General features: G+C 41.2%; 2 protein-coding genes across 7 annotated transcripts in view; one reads left to right on the top strand and one right to left on the bottom strand.

Annotated features, from left to right (window-relative positions):
• LOC134211240 (uncharacterized) overlaps positions 1-27,966 on the bottom strand; it is a 250,906-nt gene that overhangs the window by 95,972 nt on the left and 126,968 nt on the right. The window lies entirely within an intron of this gene.
• Positions 3,648-5,904, top strand: LOC134215528 (protein sneaky). Its single transcript, XM_062694697.1, has 3 exons — positions 3,648-3,960; positions 4,025-4,760; positions 4,821-5,904. The coding sequence occupies exons 1-3, from the start codon at positions 3,723-3,725 to the stop codon at positions 5,881-5,883; spliced, it is 2,037 nt and encodes a 678-aa protein (XP_062550681.1). The 5' UTR covers positions 3,648-3,722; the 3' UTR covers positions 5,884-5,904.

Genomic DNA, 27,966 nt, shown 5'->3' with positions numbered 1-27,966 from the left:
TGAACGTGGCTGAGTTCGATTCCCGGTCCGGTCTAGGAAATTTTCTCGACTTCCCAGGCAACGTAACATCGTATTAACATCATGATATCACGGGACTGACACTTGTATCCCACCAGCACAGTACATTCCGTAGTCAACATTGAAAATTCCGCATTGACAGCCATAAGAATAATCGCGGGATAGAAAGAGATGGGTGCGTTCCACGGTGACAGTTTCGTAAACGGCAAGCAAAAGAAAAGAGACGTCATTTTTTTTTTATTCGTATATTTATTTGGTAGGCACTCTGTGTTCTTAACCGCTATTGTGCCGTGATCTACTGTGGTACTCTGCTGTACAGAGTCCACACAGAATCTATTTTTAGATGTCCATAATTCGTTATTGTTGTCGTTGCCAGTCCATATCATCGTGAGTCCATTGTGTTCATTGTGTGCCATTAATCGATGCACGTTGGAGGAATGCCTCCGAGAAGAACAGATTTGTCAGTCGTCATCAGGCGCGTTCCCCAAAACGCCACCGTACGGACTGCGCTTCTGGCGACTGACAAGGGTTTGGTGGAGGGGCTGGGAATCGAACCCATGACCATTCGCTTATGAGGCGAACGTGTAGCCAACTACGCTACGGGACCCCCCCCCCCTAAAAGAGACGTCATGTACACTACGAAAACACAATCAAAACATCAGACACGTGCATGATATACCTACGAATGCGAAAATAGAAAAATAGAAACCTCGCAGTTAACAACTGTTGAAGTACTTAATGAACACTAAGCTGCAAGGCGGCAATTGCTCAGTGGGGGATGTAATGCCAATAAGAAGAAGAAGAATAAGAAGAAGAAGACAAATGGCATCTGAAGTGAAATTTCACGAAAATCAAAATATTTAGAATAAAAAATATGTACATGTTTCCAAAACTTAAAAAAATCCATATGTATGTTTTCTTTACACATTTTTGAAATAAGACTTTCTTCACATTTTATCTATAAGGGTCATATTGACGATATTTGTGGCCAAATAACTTTTAAATTTACGTACATGAGAATATAATTTGTCACTCTTTAATAAGATCGTGTTTTGGTAGCTTTGGCTGTCCCTTTGTATGTCTCGTCATGTGTGCAAAGCAAAACCACGTGTGTTTGTAATTTGGTGCAAAACAAACGTTGGAAAAACCTTCTGATCACCCGCTCCTCATGTTTTGGTCTTACTCAACCCCCCGTAGAAAATTAAGAACTGACTTCTAATTTCTTTGATTTATCAAGAATCTGGATTCCAAAACAAATTCTAGGGGTCGAAATGTTACTTGTTATAAATTGAATTACTACTTATTTGTAACCTTATGTATTTTGACCTAAACAGTAAGGAAGTAGAAATGTTTTCAACTCCTTCGGACTGGTAGTCGCAAAGTTTCAATGCGTAACGAAAGGACCCATATTATATGAATGAGCTGAATAAGTGAAATTGCTTGTACTCGTCGACGACCCCTTATTTTGTTGATACTGAAAATGAAAAAAAAACGCAGCATCATGCTGTAAAATGCCAGATGCAAAAATTTATAACTCGACCCCTTTAAACCAAATAGCATACCATTTTAGTACCATGGAGCCAACCGTTTATGTACGATAATAACCAAACATTTAGATCATATAGGTTAATCACTACGTTGCGTGGTTATGCGATGAAAGTTGATTAATGGATATGATTTCTCATCAAAAACGTGCCAGTGATAACCATCACTTTCCACTTTTGGTTAGGTATTTGCTCATGGGCATTGAGCTTAACCATAAGACCTACAATATTTATTTTCGGTAGCCCATTCAATTTGAATGAGCCTATAATAAAGAAAATCTAATTTATGAACAGCGGATGTGGTCATTAGTCAATCAACTTCTTATTTCATCAGAATTGGGTCACAAGTGTGTTAGACAGCGGTACCAGACAACAAAACCGCATAACCTCATATGTGAGCGATATTTCCCTGCATTCTACTATTCACTCATTTTCTTCGCCTAACAGCCACCGCTGCTGACTAGTGAAGAGGAGAAAATTATTAAACTCCATTTAATAAATGATCGAACATTGCGGCGTAATCGCCGCACCGTGGCAAAGAGGTTGCGGTTTACATCAGACACAATTGAAATGGGAAATATTATAAATATTTCATTAAAGCCTTTAGACTAGTAACTTTAACAAATATGATTTTATGTTGTTATTTTCATTTTCACATTCGGACCCAATCGATTTTAACAACACTTCCAAAATATTGTTGCCTAAATCTAATGTTGCCAAAATTGAATGGGGTCTGTACCGATGGATTAGTTTGAGGTGATGTCGCTCTGTGTTAAATGTGGGTAGGTACTGTACAGTCTACAATTGTTCATGTATGTTAACAAAAATTAATTTTAATAAATAAATTTCTTTTCGTGGTGAGGGAGGATGCTGCATAATATGAGACGAGTTCGGTGCTCAAGTGGCTACCGCTTCTGCCTTATAAGCAGGAGAACAATTCCAGGCTCGTCCCTTTGCTACTTTGTATTTCTATCTTAGTTCTTTGTGTGTTTCACGTTTTACCAAAACGATTCCTACTGTTATATATGAGGATGGTTAGTTGGACACCTACTTAAAAAAGATGCAGAGAACTCTACGACCTCTCATAGCTGTCACGGGAGGTCATAGAGTTTCCAGCATTCGCAAGAACGTAGCCAGGACAGATCTAGACTATTGGAGAGTGCATTGTTTTCATCTAACAGATAGTGATTATTGCCGAATCAATATCTGTGGTGACAGATGAAAGTGATGCTACTTTCATACAATAGTCCAGGTTAGTACCACCCACAAATTTGTGCGAATTGCTCAACGCGAATGCTAAGTGAGGATGGTTCAAAATATGGTCACCGAGCAATTTTGGCTCGGTGAAGTTTAATCTTTTTATCACTGTTATATATTGATAAATTGAGAAATAAGCCATGAGCCATGCTGCTTACAGTTGTTCTTTGTGTTCCACACGAAATCGTCGTCAAAATTGACCTTGAATCGATTATATACAGTGAAGAAACTGGTCGTAAGACCATCATAAGGATCTCTTTTTAAATGGAAACGATTGATATCGCATACCCTTACAGCGTGGATTTTATTTGTTTTGTTTGACGTTAATGATTTAAAAGTCAATGTGCATATGCATAACATGTGGAAGATTTCATTGAGAAAATGTATTGGTGGCAGTAGCTATCCTTCGGTGGGGCTCAAACCCTCAAATACCTTAGACAGGTACTTTTGCGTACACCCAAACCAGGGGATGTCAGATTTTCTTACAATTCTGCATAAGAACCTACCAAAATCTGTATAAGAACTGGGCATATGCTAAATGGTTAAACTCTTATACAAAAAATATGAACTTATTATACAGATATTGTAAGAAAAGCTTGCAAAATTGTATGGTCTTAAACAATATGTGTATTAGAAACTAGCAATTTCCCATATGCCCAGTTCTTATACAGATTAAGTCAGGTTCTTGTACAGAATTGTTAGAAAATCTGACATCCGCTGATTGGTTGTATTGGTGGCAATTCATGGTTACCTTGCTTGCTCTGTTCAACGCTTAGCGCCTAGCCCCTAGGAATAATGAGCAGAATAACCTTGAAAAATCTTAGCAATCGACAATTCTAAATACTCTCAAATAATTATCAGAACTGATGTCTCAGAAGTAAACACTGAAAGGATAAAGAATCAATGAAGTGTCTCAAAACATATTTTCACAAGTTTGTTCTGTGCTGCCGTACGCGGTTTCCAAGATGCGCTAGACTGTGCGGGCCTGATAAATCCTTCACGAATCAAATTATTCGAAGCATGCTACTTTATTTCTATGGTTTGCTGCTGGGTATTTTATTCTGGAGACACGTTCTTCTGAAACTATGGATGTCCTTCGATTTCGTATTTCCCGTGGGCATCGCGATATGTTTGTTTCTTGGTAAAAGCTACTTTGTCATTTATTGGTTCGACATTTTCAATCATCACGTTTTTTTATGCTGTAGGCTATGGCTGCGCACTTTCTGTTCAAATACGTTGTTATAGCTCTCTGTGCCTAACAGGGTTCCTGGGGAAAGCTGGCAGGGGCATGCTGAAAGCTATCGTTTTGACCTGCATACTCACCGGGCCGATTAACAACATCTGTTTGAATGCACGCGAGGTCGTACGAGTATTCACGTGTTCTACAGAGCTGACGTACAATCTGAGTAAGGCTCGATTTGATTTGATGGCCAAACCCTTTCAAAATGCATTGCTAGGAAGTAAAAACAATCTAGAACAAGTGAAGGAGGAATTTGTTGGGATTGTGGACATTATTGAACCGATTAAAGAAGAAGTCACAGGCTATGACAACGATTCCAATTATCGACAGAGCAGGCAATCAGGTGAGCAGTACCGAAAACGATACGTACAAAAACTAAGAAATCGGTGTGAAGCCCAACTCCAAAATGGTGTCAAGCGATGTGAGCAGACATTCCAGAAAGTGTATGATGATTGTCATGAAAAGCTTCCGATACTGGTAAATTATTTGCTCTGTTGGCCGATGAAGCTGGATTTGATGTGTGGTGCGAGTCAAGTATTCGGAAATAAGGATGCAATCTGCTCTGCTGAAAATGTTGTTGATTCAGAATTTGGAGAAGATTATGTTCAGCTCATAGGAGAAAAAGAGAAACTGACAGGGAATTTGGAGGATGTGAATATCCAATATGAGTTCGTTGACATTCAACATCAAGAGGGATATCTGTAAGATCTGTCGTTCAATGTCAACTGCAGCGTTATACTTAATTGGGTATCTCATTTCAGGACAGCCAAGGAAACGAGTAAACAGATTAGGAAAGAGTTTGAACGGAAAAAGGAATCTTTTGACATGATAGTGTACATTTGGGAGAAATTTTTTGCGCTAGTTATTTTGAGAGTTACCCTGAATGCGCTCTCATATCATCAAAAATATTTGAAGAAGATCGATTTCGAAAACCACTACATTTCGGAATACTTCATTCACATTGATCAGCGAAGAATTTATCAGGGAAAAGTGAACATCTTACCACTCCGACGAATCGAGCGTTCGCATTTGGTTGATTTGGAATCGGCTTCATGTACCCGGCTTGAATTTCGAAAAATTATCGTTCAATTGTTGACGCTTGTTCTCCAAAGCACATCGGCTTCCGTTTTTGTACTACTTGATGCTTTATTTTTCGAAACGCTTGATATTGTATCCCGGAACTCTAGAGTAGAGTTTAAGCAGGAAGGACATCACGATATAAACGTGACCGTTACCGGCACTGGTGTTATTGCAATGATGGTAAGACGATCGGTGGAAGGCTTCAAATCTCAATTTCGTGTCGATGTGCTGACTTCCAACGAAGAATGTTTGCCGCGGCCTCACAAACTGGATGATTGGGATTTGGCAAAAATCTACTTACTTTTACTAGGCGTTGCAGTTTTAGTATTGAATGAAGCGTATATCAATAGGCTAAAGCGATTAATTTGCGCTTGGTTTTATCCCAAGCGTGAGAAGCAACGTATTTTGTACCTCTACAATCGCATGCTTAAACGAAGAAAACAATTACATCGTTCACTGGTGGAAAAGCTCAAAGAATACATTCGGATGATGAAATATGGCGCAACCTTGGATTTTTTGAATCGCCTGCAATTCTACTTACCAGCATGTTGTGGCTGGATTAGAATGGTTCATAAAAAATCATGCAGCCTATGTGGCTACAACAAAGCAAAAACTTTGAACGAGTGTAATAATTACAACTGTTTCTTGGCATATTGTGATGAGTGCTGGCAAGATGTAAAGCAAGAGTGTCTTGCATGCAAGGCGGGATCAGTACTTGACCACGACTGTTCGATTGATCACTGAGTTTGTTAAGAACAATAATAAATGCACACTTATTTATTCGTCGAGTTGTCAATATTTCTCGTTTCTGTACTGAGGGGAGCACTGTCGATTCTTGGCAATTATTCGGGCTTGAATTTTTAGTTGGCTTTTAGTATGACATGCTACGTACTAGATTATTTGCATACATTTGTTTGATTTTCCAAGGTATTCTTCAACCGAAACACCACCTTATTGCGTTGTGCTTACATGAAGTACTTGTTAATAACCTAAATTTGCAATGAAATTGATGTTTCAGAGTGGAGTATTGGAACAAAGTAGCTGTTTAGAATCTGTCAGATCACTATTTCATATATTCTCTGTAATTTCCAATATTGATTATTTGACTGTACATATATGATATGGGGTTTGGAGGGTGCATCAGGGCATCAATGAAGTTACAACTGGACCATCGAAGTCAAGGAAGGAAAGTATTAGTCGTTCGCGTCTATTACCTTTATCTCCAACAGTTGTTAACCAGTTGACGCGCCCTTCTTCAAACAAACCATCCCGTGGAAAGCTTGACAAGCATTGCGAATTTCATTATACTTTTGTTGGATCATTCTGCTGGAAGGAGATTCTCATTTTCCCGTTGGGTTCGTGTAAGTGTCTCTGCTTACAGGTCCACCACCACCATTTTTGGCCCTTCATACAGCAATATGTTGAATGCAAACTCATATTGAAATTTGACCTTTACTGTCAAGTGGAACCGCATGCAGAGCAACACTCAATAATTCCATTGGATTAACGGAATAGGTCCCCAAGAAATTCTTGGAATAGCTAGGGAGGACCGTTTCTCTTCTCGAACACTAAGTGTACGTATAGTCTATATGTTTGCCCCAAAGATGAACTTTTTATAGGAGGAGTGTGACCTACAGTTGGTCCCCACAAGTCCCTATCTCACGCTTCCACGGGTCGTCCGATGACAAAAGACCGCCAGCTAAGGGTTGTGTGCATAGCTGGTAGTGCAGCCTGGGCACTGTTGTCCTTCTGACATCAGCTAGAGTGAGAAGGTACGCTTCGAGCGTCTGTTCACCAGGAGGTGCGGCTCAAACAGCGTCTGCCTGGTACCCATCGGCTGATTAACGAAATGTTGTTTCGCGTCAGCTATACCTAAGGTGGCAGTCCCACCAGCGCGATGTAGGTAACGCGACCCCGGTAAGGTAGCTTACTGAAGCCTCTTAAATACCACGAAAAATGGAGGTAGAAGAAAAAGAGAACGTTATTTTTGGCAACCGACCCGGCAACGAAATAAGGACTATGATTGGAAACTCGGTACCTGGAATGTCAGGACCCTAAATGAACCTGGACGAGTGAGCCTTCTGGCTCGTGAACTGCAGAAGGTTGGAGTGAACGTGGCTGCTATTCAAGAAGTCCGATGGCCTAGATCCGGAGAACGTGAATTCCGAGCCGTGGACCCCACGACCAATACTGCATTCAAGTATAACATCTATCACAGCGGCGGCGGCCCCGCAGAGCATGGAGTTGGTTTCGTAGTGATGGGCAAGCAGATGAAGCGAGTGATGCGGTGGAAACCCATTAGCGAACGAATCTGTGTGTTGAGGATACGGGGCAAATTCTTCAATTGCAGCCTAATCAACGTTTACGCACCGACAAACGATAAATCCGACGACGTGAAGGACACGTTTTATGAATGTCTTGATAAAGTCTATGGAGAGTGCCCAAAGCATGACGTGAAATTGTTATCGGAGACGCTAACGCTCAGGTCGGCAGAGAGGACTTTTTCCGTCCCATAATCGGTATGGAGACCCTTCACTCCGCTACCAATGACAACGGCCTACGGCTAGTAAATTTTGCTGCTGCCAGAGGGATGGCCATCAGTAGCACCTACTTTGCACGGCAAAACATCCCAAAGCACACCTGGAGACACCCAAATGGTGAAACTTGCAACCAGATAGACTATGTTCTGGTGGATGGGCGCCATTTCTCGGATGTTATCGATATGCGGACATTCAGTGGTCCAAACATTGACTCTGATCACTACCTCGTTGTCAGTAAAATTCGATCACGGTTGTCAACTGTATCGGCTGAGTACCGACAGAAGCTCGACGAACAGATAAGTAAAATCAACGTTAGCGACAACATCAACGATCTATGGGAGTCGATCCATGGTGAGCACAACAGCACGAGAAGTGGTAGGCACTGCACAGAGGCGACCCAGGACGGGTTGGTTCGATGTGGAGTGTCAGAGAGTGACAGACGAGAAGAACGTTGCCAGAAGCCGGATGTTGGTGTCAGGTACCCGATCGAATAGAGATCGGTACAAGGAAGCAAGAGCAGCCGAAAAACGAAACCACCGCAGGAAGAAAAAAGAGTACGAAGAACAAGTTATTAGGGAGGCGCAGGAAAAAATGGAGCAGAACGATATGCGGAGGTTTTACGAGTCTGTCAATGGCGTGCGGAGAAAGACAGCGCCATCTCCCGTCATGTGCAACGACCAACAAGGGAATTTGCTGACAGATAAAACTGAAGTGGCTGCCAGGTGGAAGCAACACTTCGAGACTTTGTTGAATGGAGGAAGTGACGGTGCATCGGTGAACAGAATAAACATTAGCGACGATGGACAAGCTGTGGAGTCACCCACACTAGATGAGGTTAAAAAAGCTGTCAAAGAGCTGAAAAACAATAAGAGGCTGCGGGGAAGGACCAGCTCCCGGCTGAACTTCTCAAACATGGCAGTGAGCAGCTTTATGAAGTTCTGCACCATATTATGTCGAAAATATGGGACGACGAGGAAATGCCTGCTAGCTGGTTGGACGGCCTCATTCGCCCTCTCTTTAAGAAAGGGCACATACTGGAGTGCGCCAATTATCGAGGAATAACCCTCCTTAATTCGGCGTACAAAATTATGTCCCGTATTCTGTTCAACAGATTGAGACCGCTTGAAGAGTTCTTCGTCGGCGAATACCAAGCGAGTTTTCGTGAGGGCCGATCAACGACGGATCAAATGTTTACCCTGAGACAAATCCTTGATAAATTCCGGGAGTACAACTTGCAGACACATCATCTGTTTATTTCAAGGCGGCGTACGATTCAGTGAAACGGAATGCATTATGGCAAATTATGCTTGAACATGGTTTTCCGGCGAAACTGATACGACTGATTCGTATAACGTTGGAAGGATCGAAATCAAGTGTAAGGGTTGCGGATGAAATATCGACGTCATTTGTTACCTTAGATGGATTAAAGCAGGGTGATGCACTCTCGAATCTACTGTTCAATATAGCGCTTGAGGGAGCGATTAGGAGAGCTGGTGTGCAAAGAAGCGGTACCATCATCACAAAATCGCATATGCTCCTGGGATTTGCGGACGACATCGATATTATCGGAATTGATCGCCGTGCCGTGGAAGAGGCTTTTGCGCCTTTTAAGAGGGAGACAGTTAGGATTGGACTCACGATCAATACCAGCAAAACGAAGTAGATGGTCGCTGGCAATCAACGTGGGTTCATTAGTGGTGGTGGTAGCGAAATAGTGCTGGATGGTGAAAAACTTGAAGTGGTGGAAGAATTTGTGTATCTTGGAACATTAGTGATGTGCGATAATGATGTTACCCGCGAGGTGAAAAGGCGTATTGCAGCTGCAAATAGGGCTTATTACGGACTTCGTAACCAGCTTAAGTCCCGTAGTCTGCAAACGAAAACAAAACTCGCGCTGTATACTACTCTTATTCTTCCGGTAGCTTTATACGGCCATGAGACATGTACGTGTGTGCTCAAAAGGCAAAATAGTCACATATTTTTAGGAATTTGTGCTTAACCGATTTGTTCGCAACAAATTGCATTTAACAGCGAAACAATATAGGTAATAAATTATAGAGGATGGTTGTCGCTGCGATTCCCTTTGTTCTCGTTCCCAAACATGTTGGGTACACAACTGTCAAACCGTACTGATTTTTCCTGCGCCATATCCTCGCCAGTTTCGCCAGTGACGGTAGCGACAGTCTTTCTCTATACTTAGTTTATTACCGAAACTTGTCATGAATATAAATGAGCTGGATCGAAAGGACTAACTGTTAGCTTGTTTTAGAATAGGGGAACTGTTCCGTTTTCCATCTCACTGAACATATATTCATCTCATCGATAAACAAAGAAATACAACACCAATCTCTTTGCTTCTTTTTGCTAACATGCGTGCTCACTGATGAAAAAATCACAAAAGTAAGAAACAAACCAAATCATTGCTTTGTTTTTGATGGGATTAATATAGGAGCTTTGGGATGAAGTGTCGAACCGTTCCCCTAGTTACATTCTAGTAAGACATGTTAATTCAATGCGATGAAATGAAATGAACAGTCTGAACTGTGCAGTGAGAATTGTTGGAAATTATTCGCGGAAGGCTTAAAACTGTTGAGGTATCAATTTCCTATCCCTGAATTTATCTGCATTGCCCCTACCATATGCGCAGCCTCTGCTGTCAAAACAAGACCGCATGCACCGTTTGCGCATCTTCTGCGTGGCGCCAAGCCTGCCGCCATTTTATTATATTGAAAGTGATCGAACAATCAACACGTTGTGTATTTTTGCTCTGAATAAAGTTGTTGTTAGTTTTAACTTATAAAACGAGTTGTGTTGTTTATTCCGGTTGATTGTCCCGTTTTCTCATTAGGTTATGGACTCAGTAAATCGCGAGTGGTAAATATCGAGAAAATGGAGAAGGAAGATTTTGTGCGCGTTCCGTTGTTCGATGGTTCTAATTATCCGGCGTGGAAGTACCGGATGCTGGTTGTGCTGGAGGAGCACGAGTTAACCGATTGCATCAGTCGGGAAATCGCGGATGTGAACGAACTGAAAATCGAAGTGACAGATTCTGCTGCTGTCCAGGCGGACAAGAAGAAGCAGCTCGAATCTAGGAAGAAGAAAGATCGGCGTTGTAAATCATTACTAGTTTCTCGGATTCACGACAATCAGCTGGAGTATGTGCAAGATCAGCCGACGCCGAAAGCAATTTGGTCGGCACTTCAAAGAGTGTTTGAGCGAAAAAGCATAGCAAGCCGGTTGCATCTTAAGAGGAAGATGCTGACACTACGGCACGAGGGAGGAAGATTGCAAGAACATTTCCTTATTTTCGACAAGCTCGTGCGTGAGTATAAAAGCACCGGAGCTCAAATCGACGATTTGGATGTTGTTTGTCATCTGCTGCTGACATTGGGATCGGCGTTCGCAACTGTTGTGACAGCGTTGGAAACCATGCCGGAAGAAAATTTAACGATTGAGTTTGTTAAGTGTCGGCTGCTTGATGAGGAGATCAAGCAGAAAAGCGGTAGCGATGAATGTGGCCTGCCGGCTGGTGAATCGGCAGCTTTTTCTGGAGCAAGTAGGAAAACAACAGGCCAACAGCAGAAGAAAAAGTTCAAGTGTTTTGGTTGCCATAAAGAAGGACAGAAGTTGTCGTCGTGCCCTGAGAGGAAAGGTAAGGGATCGAAGAAGAATAGTGTTTACTATGGAGAAGAAGAAAATGGTGTGTGTTTGTCGCTGCAAAGAAATCTTCGAATAGTGAAGTTGGCTGGATCATCGATTCCGGTTCATCGGAGCACTTGACAAACGACAAGAGTTTATTCAAGCAGCTGGTGCCGATGAAGAATCCGGTACAGATCGCAGTGGCGAAGGAAGGTGAATGCATTGTCGCAAAGCAGCATGGTGAGGTAAAACTTTTCTCCACCGTAAATGGTAAGTCGATCCCGATTACTTTGAAAAACGTTCTATACATTCCCGAAGCAAGAATAAATCTTCTATCAGTGAGAAAAATGGAGATAGCTGGCTTGAAAGTCCTTTTCGCGGATGGTAAAGTGCAAATCGAGAAAAAACGGGTATTGTTGCGATAGGTAACTGTCGGGGAAAGTTGTACGAATTGAACTTGTACCGTGAAAGTATACATGAGGATTTGTCGTACTATTCGTGTGGGCGAATACAGAAAGAGCTAGTAATCTGGCATCGACGGTACGGTCATTTGAGTGGAAAGAACTTAAAGCAGTTATTGTGTAACGAAATGGTGATCGGCATGAAAGCAAAAACTGATGAAAAATCCGCGGGCGAAATCGTTTGTGGGTCTTGTATTGTCGGTAAGCAGTCGTGAAAATCGTTTTCGGTAGGTGAAGGACGACGATCGACGCGTGTGTTAGAACTCATTCATTCCGACGATTGTGGGCCTGTGACACCGGTGGGTATCAATGGCGAGAAATATTTCGTGACGTTTATCGACGACTGGAGTCGGTTTACGGTCGGTTACGATCAGTTCGAAGGATCAAGTCGTGGATGTTTTCCGAGAATATGAAGCCATAGTATCAGCGAAGTTTGGAAGAAGCATTTCTCGTTTTCGGTGTGATAACGGTTCGGAATACAAGAACCGATCGTTCCTGCAGTTTTGCAAACAGAAAGGCGTGCAGATAGAGTGGACAGTTCCGTATACGCCGGAACAAAACGGTACCAGTGAGCGTATGAACAGAACACTTGTGGAAAAGGCGAGATCCATGTTGCAGGATGCTGTTGTGAGCAAAGGGCTGTGGGGTCCTGCTGTTCAGACTGCGGCATGTTTAGCAAATCGCAGTCCAGCGAATGCTATCGATTCACGGAAGACACCTTTTGAGTTGTGGGAAGGTAGGAAGCCTAATGTGGAAAAACTTCGTGTGTTTGGATCGAATGTTTTTGTGCACATACCGAAGGAGCTAAGGAAGAAGCTTGATGGAAAATCTTGGAAGGGTATATTCATTGGATATTCGCATAATGGTTATCGTGTTCTAGATCCAAGGCGAAAGAAAATCGTAGTGGCACGAGATGTGATTTTTGTCGAAGAAAAAGACAAGTGTGATGGATTTGAAAGCACTTCTTGTGATTGTGAAGTTTTCCAATTTCCTGTATGTTCTGAAGGATCCGAGTGCAGTGAAAAAGAAAAGGATCCGAAGAGTGATACCGAAGATGAAGAAGATCATAATGTTTCGGAAGATGATGGAGATGACGAAGGAGGATACGAAAGTTGTGCCGATGAGACGCTTCGAGAAACAGAATGCCCAGATCAGGCCGATGCAATCGGAGCCAAACGACTACAACGAAATCGAAGTGCCCCCTTATGGCATCACGATTATGACATGAACATCACCGGATATGCCTTGAATGCCTCGAGTTATGTGGACAATTTACCTAGTTCACTACGAGAGTTACGAAAACGAGCTGATTGGCCAAAATGGGAAGCAGCTGTTAGAGAAGAAATCGATGCAGTGGAACGGAATCATACTTGGAAGTTGGTCAAGCTACCTGAAGGGCGAACACCGATATCGTGCAAATGGGTGTTCCGCGTGAAACAAAGTGATGATGGGGAGCCATGTCGCTACAAGGCTAGGCTTGTGGCAAGAGGTTTCAATCAGCGACAAGGTTTTGACTACACCGAAACCTATTCCCCGGTGGCGAAGTTAGATACGCTTCGCATAGTTTTGGCCATCGCAAATCAAGAGAAGATGATGATACACCAAATGGACGTAAAATCAGCTTTCTTGAACGGTTCGATAACGGAAGAGATTTATATGACTCAACCGGAAGGCTACGAGAAAGGAAAGCATTTAGTTTGTAAACTAAATAAATCGCTCTATGGACTGAAGCAGGCGTCAAGAGCCTGGAATACGCGTTTCCATAGTTTCGTGGAGAGGCTTGGATTTCAACGAAGTGCTAGTGATCAGTGTCTATACATTAAAGGTACTGGAGAAAGCAAATTGTTTTTGGTACTGTACGTAGATGACGTATTGCTAATTGGTCGACATTTGAAGTCAATTCAAGCAGTTAAGAAGTGTTTGTCGACGGAGTTCGAAATGACAGATGTGGGGACAGACAGACAGTTTACTGTTTTCTTTGCTTGAAAATCGAACGAAACGTGGAGCAAAGGGTTCTGCGCATCACTCAGCGTTATTTTCTCGAAGGATTGTTGAAGCGATTCAACATGAGTGATTGTAAACCGGTGTCAACACCGATGGAATGCAGATTGCGTCTGAAGAAAGGAGAAGAATCAAAGCGAACGGATAAACCGTATCGAGAACTTGTTGGGTGTTTGATGTACGTTACATTAACCTCCCGACCTGACTTATGTATGTGCCGCTGTAAATTATTTCAGCCAATGAATTGTTGGCAGTGGCTGATTTTCTACCCGCCGCTGTCACATCCAGGCGCTATAGTATATGCGCAAAATAGCCAGCAAGAGTTAACCGCCAGAAATTTGTATGGCGAAAGTCATCTAACGCGGTTTATCTCAAAATAAGAAACTTTTCATGAAAAACTATTTGGTACCGATTATGTAGGAAGGTGTCCGCTACCATGCCTACCAAATATTTTTTTTGATGAAAGTGCTTAATTTTGAGAAATCGAACCTTAGATGCCTTTCGCCATACTGATTTCAGAAAGTTAACTCCTAGTGTGCCGCTGTAAGCACGCTCAAAGCAGGCGATTCATTCCAGAGTTGCCCTACAGAAGAACACTGGGTGCATCTTAAGCGTATACTTCGGTATATACGTGGTACTATTAACCTTGGCCTGGAGTTTTGCGGGAATGATAAAGCACCGTCTATGGAGGCATACTCCGATGCAGATTGGGGAAATGATGTGGTAGATCGACGGTCGTTGACAGGATTTGGTTTTCGTGTTCATGGATGCACCGTGAGCTGGTTAACAAGGAAGCAACCAACTGTTTCGTTATCATCGACTGAGGCGGAGCTGATTGCCTTATGTGTTACTGTGTGCCATGGAATCTGGATGACTCGATTGCTAAGGGAGCTAGGACTGCAGCTGAATGATCCAATAGTATACTTTGAGGACAACCAGTCAACCATTCGCATTGTGGAGGATGAACGGGATATTGGACGATTGAAACACATAGATGTAAAATATCGTTATGTGCGGGATCTTATTCAGCGAGGGCAAGTAGAAGTGCAATATGTTCCAAGTGCAAATCAACTTGCAGACGTTATGACAAAAGGATTACCAGCCAAGACATTTTTGCTTCATCGTACAAATTTGGGAATGACAGAAATTGAGCGAGGGTGTTGAGGTATCAATTTCCTATCCCTGTATTTATCTGCGTTGCCCCTACCATATGCGCAGCCTCTGCTGTCAAAACAAGACCGCATGCACCGTTTGCGCATCTTCTGCGTGGCGCCAAGCCTGCCGCCATTTTATTATATTGAAAGTGATCGAACAATCAACACGTTGTGTATTTTTGCTCTGAATAAAGTTGTTGTTAGTTTTAACTTATAAAACGAGTTGTGTTGTTTATTCCGGTTGATTGTCCCGTTTTCTCATTAAAAACTATCTGATCCGATTCTCGTACATTTCTTACACTCCTATCGGAGCTTTCATGTCACCGATGACGATTTCCAAGTCGTACAATAAGCATCCATTGTATATTTTATCCAGCTGAGAATAGTATACCTACGTGAATGACGCTTGAAAAAAAAAAGTTCTTTGATCCTCAGATTACACATCCTTGCATTGATTGGCTGCCAATCACAGTACATAATCGATCGATGTCCGTTTTTCCATACATTTTGCAACGTTCATCAAATTTACTGCAGCGGTACGATGTCAAACTCGCATTGAATATTATTGAAACACCATCATTGATAAATAATTAAATAATTTAATTTAATAACTAGTTATCATTTTATGTATTATGTAGCATCAAGATCAATGTATAAACACAAAATTCTGAATGATAATTCGTCGTAAGTGGTCTAGTGTTTTCGAGTGCAGACGGCCGGTCCGTTTGATATGCATATTCTGATTAATTCACAACAGTGTCATGTGGACAGCAAATCAAGCAAACATGGGACTGATATGAATTTATGGGCAGTATAGTTGCGATAAGAGCACAAAACGGTAGTGGACATGTTACGAAGTAGTGAACAAAAGTGTCCTATTGTGACAATAGTTCAATATTATCTAGAAACCCCATTAATGAAAAACGTTTACACAAATGCATCAAGATTTGTTTTCTAATTTTGATCTTTTAGCTTAACCCTTTACTCTTTAGTTCAAACATCATGTGATAACCCTGCGTCATCCTACACTACTGCGGACCGTTTCGCAGCTCCAGATGGCGTGGTCGGTGATTCCATATCAGCAGAGCGATCTTTCTGTTTATAAATGTAAATTAAGATACCTGTTCATCGTACGGAAACAAATGGTCGGTCAGTGCAGCCTTGCGCATCAGTTTTCCGTGAATTCTGTGTTTTTTGCTCTATTCTCTTTTTCTACCATTGTGGGTTGGAGCGAGCTAATGGAATACGGAACAGGCAGCTCTGTCTGGATGCTTTTTTATACGCAATTCTGTTGCCTCTAGAGAGTTTACAGACATAAGATTTTCTCTAGAATAACTCATGGTCACAAATATGTGAGAAATAATCAGTACATTGCCCAAGAGACTTCATATCCCGAGTGCAAATAGACGTTTATACGTCATTGGACAAGAAACAAAATATAATTCCACTATTTGTTTATTATCTAACGCTAAATCTCTATAAAATGGTAAAGTGATGTATGTTTATGTCAAATTGTATTCAGTAAAATTATTTAAATCTAATATCATAAAAGTGGAGTATATGTCACTTTGTTGAATACCGAAAGCAATATGTCGTATTGAAATAAATAATCAAATTATATTACTTTTTTCGCCATACTCTCGAAAACCAATAAAATACACACTTTTTTTGCCAAACTCATCCGTACCAAATCGTAGGCTCAGGAGAAAAGTGGGGTTCTAGCAGATGGACGTAACTTTTAGCCCCTACGACGATGGAAAGAAATACCTGCCGTGTCCCTATCAACTCTTCTTCTTCAGAACAATAAAATACACACTTTTTTTGCCAAACTCATCCGTACCAAATCGTAGGCTCAGGAGAAAAGTGGGGTTCTAGCAGATGGACGTAACTTTTAGCCCCTACGACGATGGAAAGAAATACCCGCCGTGTCCCTATCAACTCTACTTCTGATTCTACACAAATAACACTATTTTATGTCCTTAAATGTATTTTCATGAGCACTTTTGGAACATACGAATAGAAGAAATTCTCAACTGACCATACTGATTTTTTACGTAGAATTTAATTCAAACTGGCTTGATTATCGAATGTTTGTTTGCTGGAATTTATTATGATTATAGCAATGATGTATTTTCTTAAAAAAACAACGATTAAACAGCACTATCATTCGGTGGCATATGCCCCGAAAGATATCATTCGACTATTCATTTCAACTCGGGATTGCTTCGTATATCATTGACCAGTGTTCACCTTATGGGCAAGCAAGCATATCTCTCCGAAGTGAAGAAAATCATTCATAACAGTACATGCACGCGTTTGTAATGATGGAGTAGAACATCTTTTTCACACTCACCGCAAGTCAATATGGTGAAGTCTAGTTGCCACAAGTAACATCGAAGGCTTGCACCAACGGAACATACAACTTTTGACGACAATACGGGATTGATGCTGCATGTTCCCAGAACGATGGAAGCAATGGGCAGGTGATTTCGCTTGCATCGGCCGTTTCTCCCAGTTATGGTAATTAAGCCATTAGCCTACAACAATGGCTGTGTCAATCCACGAGGCCTTGAACCTTGCAGATATGTGCCTTGTATATCTGCAGATTATTTGCTAGCATTAAGCCATTAATCACTGCTGGAGCCGGGTTAACGTCTGTGTATGACTATTCATCGTTGAATCATCGCCGACTTCCTCCAACGCGACGTCAGTGAACATTTTCTTACATTTACTTATTCATGGTGTATCGAGGATCGAGGCACATCTGAGAAACAACTTGGCAGCGCCTGTCATTGCTAATTTTCATCATCTGTCGTTGGTGGATGGCAAATTACGACACGCGTGCAGATAATGATTTAATTTCTGATGGTGGAGAAACGATTTGGCTTCTTCAAGCTGGAAAAAGGAAAGTTTGTTTTCACTGTTCAATTGCATCCGGAATGTAGAAAATATGAAATCGAATATCAAGACTTATGGGGTCAAATTGAATACTTTTCAAAACATATGTATTCTCAGAACTACAAATTTCTGTTTCATTTACATAAAGAATCACTGACTGAGTTAGGTGTTTCAGTGGCTGAAATATTAAGTAGATCAATAATGGTGTTAGGAAAAAAGATATTAGCATTAGCAGGGATATGAGCAGGAGATCTCACAATAATTTTCTAATCAAAAAGATCTTTGCCAATTAGAGATCTTGATAACCGCTGCGTCTCCACGAAGATCACAGGAAGAAACAATTTTTAATGGGTGGATGTCGTTGGATACCTACATATTAAAACAATTTGTTTTTTCTACTATTTATTTAGGCCGATACAAATATTTGAAAACTATTTTGTCTCCCTACCCCTCGGATTTTTTTGCCAAAAAATAATATTTTGATTGGGCAACAAAATGAAATTTGGATAATTATGAGGATTTTCAAAGCATTCTTTAACAAATCCGAGGAGATTTTTGATTTTTTTTTCATTTTAATATTTATTTTTTATTATACCCCCCCCCTGACCTTTCAGAAACCAGTAGGACAAAATGTTAATTAAATATTTGTAACGGCCTCATTTGAATTTTCAAATTTTAAGTTCTTCACTCGTCGAGTATACCAAGGCCAGGGGCACTTTTTGAATGGAATACACTAAGAATAGTTTGTTGCCACGAAATCTATTGCGTACACTTTTCAAGTGGAGCATTTTAATAGTTTAGTTCGGTTTTAGTCATTATCAGGAATTGGATCCCTATTGAAAACTCATATACTTTCACAAACTTATGTAACAATTGCCTTGTGACAATGCATTGTTTATTATCACTCTGATAAAGTCTATGAAATTAAATCATTGACATATGATTGACAACTGTAACTTGTATGGCGCTAATTTGTAATGGCTAATTTGGTTTTTGACGTAGGTTTATGCCCTTCAGGAAGATAGAGGGTCATTCTACAAATCCAAATTTGGAACCTTCACAAAAGTGGTCAAGAAGTATGGACTAAAAACTCAGCCGTCTTCCAACTTATTATGGAGATTTTGGTATCATTTGATCGTCGAATTTTTGAAGATTTTGTTCAAATAGGAAAAAATGGATTAGAGGCGTAACGATATTGAAAAATTGAATTTCGCCTGGCACTGATGAAAATCGGTAAACCAATTAACCCTGTACGTGCATCGCAGGCACAGGCATCAAAATCGGGAAACTTACGGGCTGAGCTCTAATCCTCAGTTTTATCAAGACTTCACGGAGAGCGGACACGAGGACCGCACAGCAACGACTTCCGGAACTTCCATATGTTTTTTTACAGGAATTTCTTTGGCAACTACTGGTATTACTTAAAAAAAACGACTAAAAATTTTCTATAAATTTCTGCGGTAATTTACTCTTTTGCGAAAAGTTGCGAGGCCATAGGTACTAATCCAGGATTTTTTTTCGCAAAATTTCTTCAGAAATAACGAAAGAACTCATGGAAAAATGGAAACTCCTGGAAATAATCTCTGGCAAATGCCAAGCACAATTGGGTCCTAAAGCCCTATCTCGTTTATGGTTGCAAACGATAGTGCATCGGTCAAGAACACTTGAACCGATGTTATAAAAATTCTGGTAAAATTATAAATCAGTAAAAATAATATTTTTGTGTTTAAGACATATTAAGGCAAATTTTGGGCAGTGCAACATTTCAGAACGAAAGAACCATCAGCCCAAAACGTCAGGCCCATATATTAACTGTCAAAGATTGAGTCAAGTGCCCTATGGTGTTTTGCTAGTGAGGTTGAATCATATTATTCCGTACGTCAAACAAGACCGAAAATGTCGAGGAAGCATTTTTCATCTATTTTTAATTTTCAAATTAAACAATGTTCCTTTCGAGTTTTTCATCGTTCCCTGATAGAAAATCGAATATCGATTCTTCATTTTAGGACCCAATTCTTGAAAGAATTTCTAGAGCGATTTGTAAGGGTATTTTTGAAGGAACTGTAGAAGGACTTTTATTATTGTATTTTTTTAATTATAATAAAAAAAAATAATGAAAAAATCAATCGATCCTGTGGAAATTCCCGGAGGAGAATCTGGATAAATTTCCAAGAGCACTTCTGGAGAAATTCCCGATAATTTTTTGAGCAATTTTTGAAGAAATTTAAAATAGAATTGTGGAAGGATAATTCAATAAATTTCCAGAGGATGCCCTGAGAGAACTTCTGAAAGGAAGGAAGGATAGGATTTGTTTTCATCGGGAAACGTTACCTCTGGTCGAAGACGGTGTCTGTCTTTTTATTTACCCTAAAATACATCAAAGTTGTTCAGGTGAATTTGTCATTTTGGAGCATAAAATGCTGAATTGACCTCCCGCGATCTTAATTCAAGACAAAATTTTCAAAACGACTTATCTGCTTTTGTAAACAAAGATTCAAACGTCGATTTTACGAATCTCACAGCACTTCGACGTAATCCAACGCAATCAACAGGTAGCCGAAACCTTCATCTATCTATTGATAGTGTTGGTTTGCGTGGGAGTGATATCAGATTCGTCAAATCGACGTTCGAATCTTTGTTTACAAAAGCAGATAAGTCGTTTTGAAAATTTTGTCTTGATTTGGTCAATAACACTAACAGTTTGAAAACCACACTGGTGGTGAACGTTTGATCAATTGCAAATCTGATGATGGCTGAAAAGCAGTAGGCCGAAACGTTATGCAAAATTATGCAAAGTGTGTGTTTAGTTTTCACCGAAAAATATCAACAAATTAACGATATAAAAGTTCACGGTGACCCAAACCCTACCAAGCAATAACACTAACGTCATCATTTTCGATCATTTGACTAATTTCAGGTTCCATAGAAAATTTGTTTTGACGGTTCTTTAGAGTAAACTCTAAATAAAAAAAAGCCTTTTTCGTATACTTAGTATACGAGAAAGACAAAAATAAATAAGAGCTGACATTTCGTTTTGGAGTGATATGCATTAGATTTTGGGCCAAAATCAAGCTTATTTCTCTGGCTGTTTCACTTCTCAGTACTGTTTTCATTTTTTGTTTTTGCAACAGTTACTTACTTAGTTATGGGTCCTGTATACCTCCGGTGGTATAAAGGGCCGACTTCAAAGATCTTCATGCTAAGCGATGACTAGCTTTTGAAATAGGTAGAGGCGTCAAAATAAATGGGCTCATTGGGAAAGTCCTAAACACTATACAACTAAAAACTAAAGCTTAGCTTAGCTTGATTGACTGTACACATCGTAGTTGCTAGTTGTGTTTGGCCGAGAAACAACAAATAATGCACAGTTCACCAATTGAATAGTTTTCTAGAGAATCCTCTGCATCTCCATGAGCGCACTGGAAAGGAATAGTATGTTAGTTGGGAAAGAAATCTATTGGAAATCGCCTTGGTAAGCGACTAATTATTTCTTTTGAACGACGCCATATTCATGATGATACAGAAACGGAAAAGCAACGCGTGTCTTACGTATTTTCCCGAATACTGATTCTATATCTTAACTTCTCCGCGACGACTGACTTACTTCACTTACTTACTTATGGATCCTGTACACCTCCGGTGGTGCAAAGGGCTGACTTGAAAGATCTCCATCTTGAGCGTTATCCAAGCTATCGCTTTAATGTATGCCAGGCTAGATTTCGGTCGACTTCTTTTATTCCTTTATTGAGGCTTCGCCGCCATGAGCCTCTGGGTCTGCGTCTGCTGCGATGTCTCGCTGGGTTCCAGTCTAATGCTTGTTTACAGATTTCGTTTCCACCCCTACGTAGAGTGTGGCCGATCCAGCCCCACTTCCGATCCCGAATTTCTGTTGCTATCAGCCTCTGGTGGCAACGACGATGGAGCTCGTTGTTTGAGATCCAGTAGTGAGGCCACCAGGCCCGAATTATATACCGCAGGCATCTGTTGATGGACACCTGCAGCCGTTGAGTGTTCTCCACTGATACACACCATGTTTCGCTAGCGTATAACAGCACAGATTTCACGTTAGAGTTGAAAATTCGTATTTTGGTGCGTTCACTTATCTGCCTGTTTTTCCAGATATTTCTTGAACTCGCAAAGGCAGCCCTTGCTTTCTTGATCCGTGCGACTATGTCGATCTTGGTACCGCCGTCTGGCGCCATTTGGCTACCAAGATATTGGAAGCTTTCAATATTCTCCACTGGTTGCCCGGCTTCTGTGAAACTGGAAGGGGTCACCGTGTTTACATCTAACGATTTGGTTTTGTTGACGTTGATGACTAAACCTGCCGAAGAGGAGCGCTCGGCAAGGTCGTTGAGCTTACTCTGCATGTCAGAGCGCCGTTGAGCGAGGAGTGCAACGTCATCAGCCAGTTCGAAGTCGTTTAGGTGCTCCATGGTTATAGGCTGCCATAACAGCCCACGGTTCACGGTCAATCGCACCTACCAGAAACTCGTCGATTACGATGAGGAACAGTAACGGTGATAGAATACATCCTTGGCTCACACCAGCTACGACCCGGATAGGGTCGGACAAGACCCCATTGTGCAGTACTCTACACGAGAAGGCCTCGTACTGTGCCTCGATGAGGCCGATGATTATCTCAGGAACCCCCTTGCGTCTCAGGGCCCCCCACATATTCTCGTGATTGAGACGGTCGAAAGCTTTTTCGTAGTCAATGAATACCAAGTAAAGGGACTCTTGGAATTCGTTGACCTGCTTCAGAACGATACGGAGCATGACAATATGGTCCACACAGGATCTTCCGGCACGGAATCCGGCCTGCTGCCGCCGGAGAGTCGCATCGATCTTCTCCTGAATCCGGGCTAGGATAACTTTGCATAGAGCTTTGAGAACGGTACACAACAACATAATGCCTCGCCAGTTATCGCATACAGTCAGGTCACCCTTTTCGGGTACCATCACTAAGATACCTTGCATTCAGTCGACCAGGAAAGTTGCGGTGTCCCAGATATTACGAAATAAACGATGCAGTAGTTGAGCTGTTGTCATGATGTCAGCTTTGAGCATCTCGGCTGATATGCGATCGACCCTTGGGGCTTTATTCGACTTCATGCTTTGTTCTCGCTGGTGGCGATGAAGGCATTCTTGATGGGGGTCCATTGGTCTTCCATTTTGCCACCTTCCGGAATATCTGCAGCACGCGTCTCCAGTTCTTCAACGAAGGACCGTTTCACCGTGGCATCTTGCAGTCGGCGTGTGTTGAACCGTCGTCCAACTCTCTGCTCCTGCCGACGAATCCGCGCAATGCGCAGGCGTATTTCGCCGATGAGGAGGTCATGATCAGACGCGAAATCGGCACTACGTTTATTCCGTACAACAAGAAGGCTCCGTTTCCATTTTCGGCTGATGCAGATGTGGTCGATTTGATTTTCTATAAAATCGTCACGGGAAACCCGCGTGACCTTGGGAGCAGTGTTGTAAAATGTCATTTGCATTCGTTTATATAATTTTTCCTGAACTTTTTCCAGAAGATAGCTATCAATTCATGATGTATGACGAACTTATAGCGCTTAAATGTGCCTACAACTTTGTCTAACAAGAAATTGCCGTAAATATGTAATCTGGGGCGTGGGAGGCAAAATGTCATTCAAATGACATTATGTCAAATGACACGTGACATTTTGGAGAGTTTTCACTCTCCAGCCTAAGATGTTATATTTAGAGCAATGTACCCTTGGACAAAAATATAGCCCTACTCAAGCGTTATGAGTACATCTAAAAATATGAAATAAATTTGGCTTCTGAAGAAAGTTATGAACAAATTTGTCAGATGACATGCAGATGACATTTTACAAGCCTGCTTTGGAGCTTGTCGATGAGGGAAGAGCGATCCCCCGATCACCATGTCGTTATTACCACAAAATTCTGCGAACAGCTCTCCGTTTTCGTTCATTTCTCCGAGACCATGGCGTCCCATAATGCGCTCATGCGCATTGAGTTGACTGTAGACGTACTATTTGTCTTGCAGATCGGCAGCATCGGTTGGCGCATAACGTTGGATTATTGTAAGGTTTCGGACCCGTGTTCTAAATCTGGCAACGATTATCCTTTCACTTATAGGCTCCCACTTCATAAGCGCAGAGTGTGCCTGAGCGCTTAGTAGGAGGCCAACTCCACGATGCCGGGGAGCGTGTTCACCTCGTAAACCAGAGTATAGAAGAACTTGTCCCGACGGCGTTCTGTGTTCTCCAAAGTGTGGCCAACGGACTCAGTCCCAGGATCTCAAGCTTCATGCGGTGTGCCTCATTGGCAAGTTGTGCCAATTTACCTTGCTGGGCTAGGGTTGAAACGTTCCATGTTCCTATTCGTGTCCGTTGTTTCGCGCTAAGAGTCGTCGCCGTAAAATCAGTCCGTATTCTTCCATTATCGGATTCTTGAACAAATTGATGTTTCGGGAACAGTAGGTTGTTGGCCTAAGGTTCCCTATCAACCGGGATGTGGCTGCCATCCTAGGTATAGCTTCCGGGGAATAGCATTTCATATTCAGCCGCTGGATGCCAGAACAGACGCCGCACCTCCTTGGTGAACAGACGCGCGATCAGTCGGGTCAAATTTGTTTAAAGCCCCACCCAACACCAGGACTAGGCTTTGATAGGGCCTGCCTGGGGACACATTCAGCTTTTTATAGAAGTTCAACAGAGACCACTGTCGAACCCCAGCACATCCTAGGCAGACCCTACAGGACGCAGCCTCACACTCTAGCTGATGTCAGAAGGACAACAGTGCCCAGGCTACACTACCAGCTAAGTACGCAACCCTTAGCTGGTGGTCAATTGTCATCGGAAGACCCGCGGAAGCGTGAGTATTGGAACTTGTGAGAACCAGAGCTATGTTAGGCGCTCCTTCCCAAATTTCAACTCATCATTTCGTAGCCCACGACTGAAACACGCACTGTAGTTACTTGCTCGATGGTACTGCAAACTATTGAAGATCGCACTTGTTTCGACCGTAGCAAAGCGCAATACATGCAAAATTAGGCCAAATCTCATAATTTTTTTTTGTCTTTATTATCGAGACTTTCAGCCCGAGGCTGGCTCGTCTCGTTAACTCATAAAAAATGAGTTTCGTTTGATTCTAAGATGATGACTTACCTTTGCTAGTTAAATTAAATATCAAAAGAGACTGAAAAAAAAAATTCGGAAGAAAGTTTTTGTTAGAATTTTTTTCTTAAAAGTGCCCAGCTTGCGTTGTATAATACTCAGCTTCCGATACGGTTGGTAGGGAACATAATTACCTATCTCGAAACAAAATTTCGTCAAAATCAAAAGCGGTAGCGTTGTTTTTTTTTACAAATCGACTTTAAATTTTTAAAATCGATATATTGCGTTTTCAAACAAAATTAATGTGTAAAAAAACTGGCACGGTCGCATCACTTATCAGCGATTCTAGATCCAACGATGCCTACCATCAAAAGACTAATATTCTTTCCTGTGATAATTGCGGAGACGAAGAGGTAAACACGGTATTGGATACAGCAAACACAAGAATGTGGCCGGCGGCTGTTATTAATCATTATGCTATTTCACTTTTCATCAATCACAGTTAATTAATCATACATATGTGTGGTTAAGCAAAACTAAAAACAATGCAGGAAAATAAAAATAACTCTATTGAGTAAAATCAAGTCTAGTAGCATCATAGGGTAATAAACTTCGATGAAAGCGAAAGCATGAGTCATGACCGGATCGAAACTGCATGTTGAACTCTGACGGAATATGTCTTTCTGCTTGGGCTGCCACCAGTTTTTCTTTGTCCCTCAACCGCGTCGATACACATCTGCTATACCTATGGCACGTGAGAATTACCCGTGAGTACTATCCCAATCCAATCAATTATATTACCAGCCAAAGCATAGAGAGAAAGTGTGCCCTTTCACACACGTAGCAATAAAGTACTTCATTAACGTCGGTATCGGTTCAGGTTAGGGTTAGACGGGCTAGCCTTAGCAATAGAATCCATCCATATATCTCTGGGTGTGATTTCGTCAATGTCACGCTAATTTGTACTCAACTCTATTCAAGACGGCGTCGAAAATGCAGTTTTCTATGGATAAATAGCCTGCGATAATGCGTGGCATGGGTGTGGATTTGTGGAAACAACGGAACAAAAACAAATCCGCTGCCGGCAATTCGAATCAACCACAGCAGCAGGGAAAACGGAAATCTCTGAAGGAGAGCAAGGTATATGGGCTTTTACACGCTGAAAATTGATTATTCATAGACGTAAATAATTTAACAAAACCCATAACAAGTCACGCTCTTTTTGAAGAGTACTTGATATCCTAACTTGTTGATCTTATCGTTGGGCCATATGATTTTATCATTCTAATTACTTAAAAATTAAGAATATTATATTTATGATATTGGATTTTGCAACGTTGTAATAAGGCAGTTCCTTCGTTGAACTTCTATTGTGTACTGTACATGTTTCAAATTCTAAAATAACTGTGCTTGTTTTGAAAGCGATGATGTAAGTTGATTTTCCTATTGACAAGTCAGAATCTGTGTGAACAAAACTTAGCGTTTAATCGTGAACATGCGCTTCAAAACTGAAGGCAGGCGCACTACCCGAGCAAAGTTTGAAATCAAATTGTAATCAAAATTTGCTGTCATGATGTCAATTATTTGATTACTTCAGTTGATCTCGTTTTGTATGGATTAACGGTTAACACAGCAGAAATTAGAGCATATTTTTACACTGTGAAATCATACTGAAAACACATTTTGCTATCAATGAAATCAACATGATTACTAAATTTGATATCATAGGATTTTTAATTTGATAACAAAATCAGTATTCAATTAGATTATTTTATGATCATTCATAACAACAACAGCATATTTTGTTTGCAGATTGCTTTTAATCTTCGTAAAACACATTTTATATAATCGACAGCATAATTTGATGTAAAGCTGCTATCATTATGATAACTGAGGAATGCATATTGAAAACATGTTTCGATATCAATTTGTATTAACTAACAATTGACATCATATTTTGTTTTCAATATAATCTCAACAGCAGAGCTTAATATCAATTTGCTCTCATTTTGTTAACCGACTTTGCTCGGGTATGCGCCACTTACTTACTTCCATGTGGCTTCTTATCCACCGGCATGCCGTAAATGGATTCTCCAGTTGAGACCTTCAACAAGATTGTGTATAGGGTCATCATCCTAATGGGTTGATGGTACTACGTGCGAGAACCAGTGAACAGAGGAGGATGGTAAGCCGCCGACTAGGAAGAAAAGAGCCGCTCCCGAGAGTGACCACATGAACGGCAACGTCTCGGCAGCTCTGATCTGTTCCACTCTTAGTAAGTAGCTTCGAAGGCATTAGGCGGTGTTGGGCTTCATTATGAGCACGACGGAATCCCCCTCGCTCGAACGTACACGCTGCCAAAGCAAAGGCGTGTATGATGAATCACTTCAAATATAATTATTCTAATAGTTTGGATTTAGCGGAGGTGCTAAGTGGAGTGTCGGATCATGGCGCTAAAGCTGATTGGAGGCAAGGGTTCTTTTTCTGGATTGGGCACAAGCGAAATGATGGTCATTTGCAGTAACTATCAAGTAAGCAGTTTGTCTACCTTGGTACTCAGATTAGTGTTTATTGAAGTAGGTATTATCGAAGCTTTAGCAATTAACCCTGTATCATAAATACTTTTTCAGATTTTAATTTGATGCACTTTTTGTTTTGCCTGGAATTTTGCATATGCGCTTCTTATGACGAAACACATAAACATAATGACAAATAAATAATGACCATAATCCAGAATCTTTAAGTTTTCTCAGCTTCTTGAGCTTAAGCTTCATCCAACACAGAGATCCAACAGATGTTTGCTTGGGACTAGCATTCATCTTTAAATTGATTTTTTTTTCATTCATTCCCATTGCTAGCAGTTACTGCTAGAATAGTCATGTAGAGTAGAAGGTATTAGATGATAGAAATAGAAGCGATTGCTAGAACATGAGAAATGTAGGGTCAGATATAAATTAGAAGAATGGAATGCGCCTGGGATTGAACTCACGACCTCCTGCGTATGATTCAGGTAGCTTAACTTAAGGTAGCC

This window comes from Armigeres subalbatus, chromosome 2 (assembly GCF_024139115.2).
Source record: "Armigeres subalbatus isolate Guangzhou_Male chromosome 2, GZ_Asu_2, whole genome shotgun sequence".
NCBI classification, from domain to species: domain Eukaryota; kingdom Metazoa; phylum Arthropoda; class Insecta; order Diptera; family Culicidae; genus Armigeres; species Armigeres subalbatus.
Note: the sequence above shows the minus strand (reverse complement) of the source record. Positions and strands in the feature narration are given on the sequence as shown.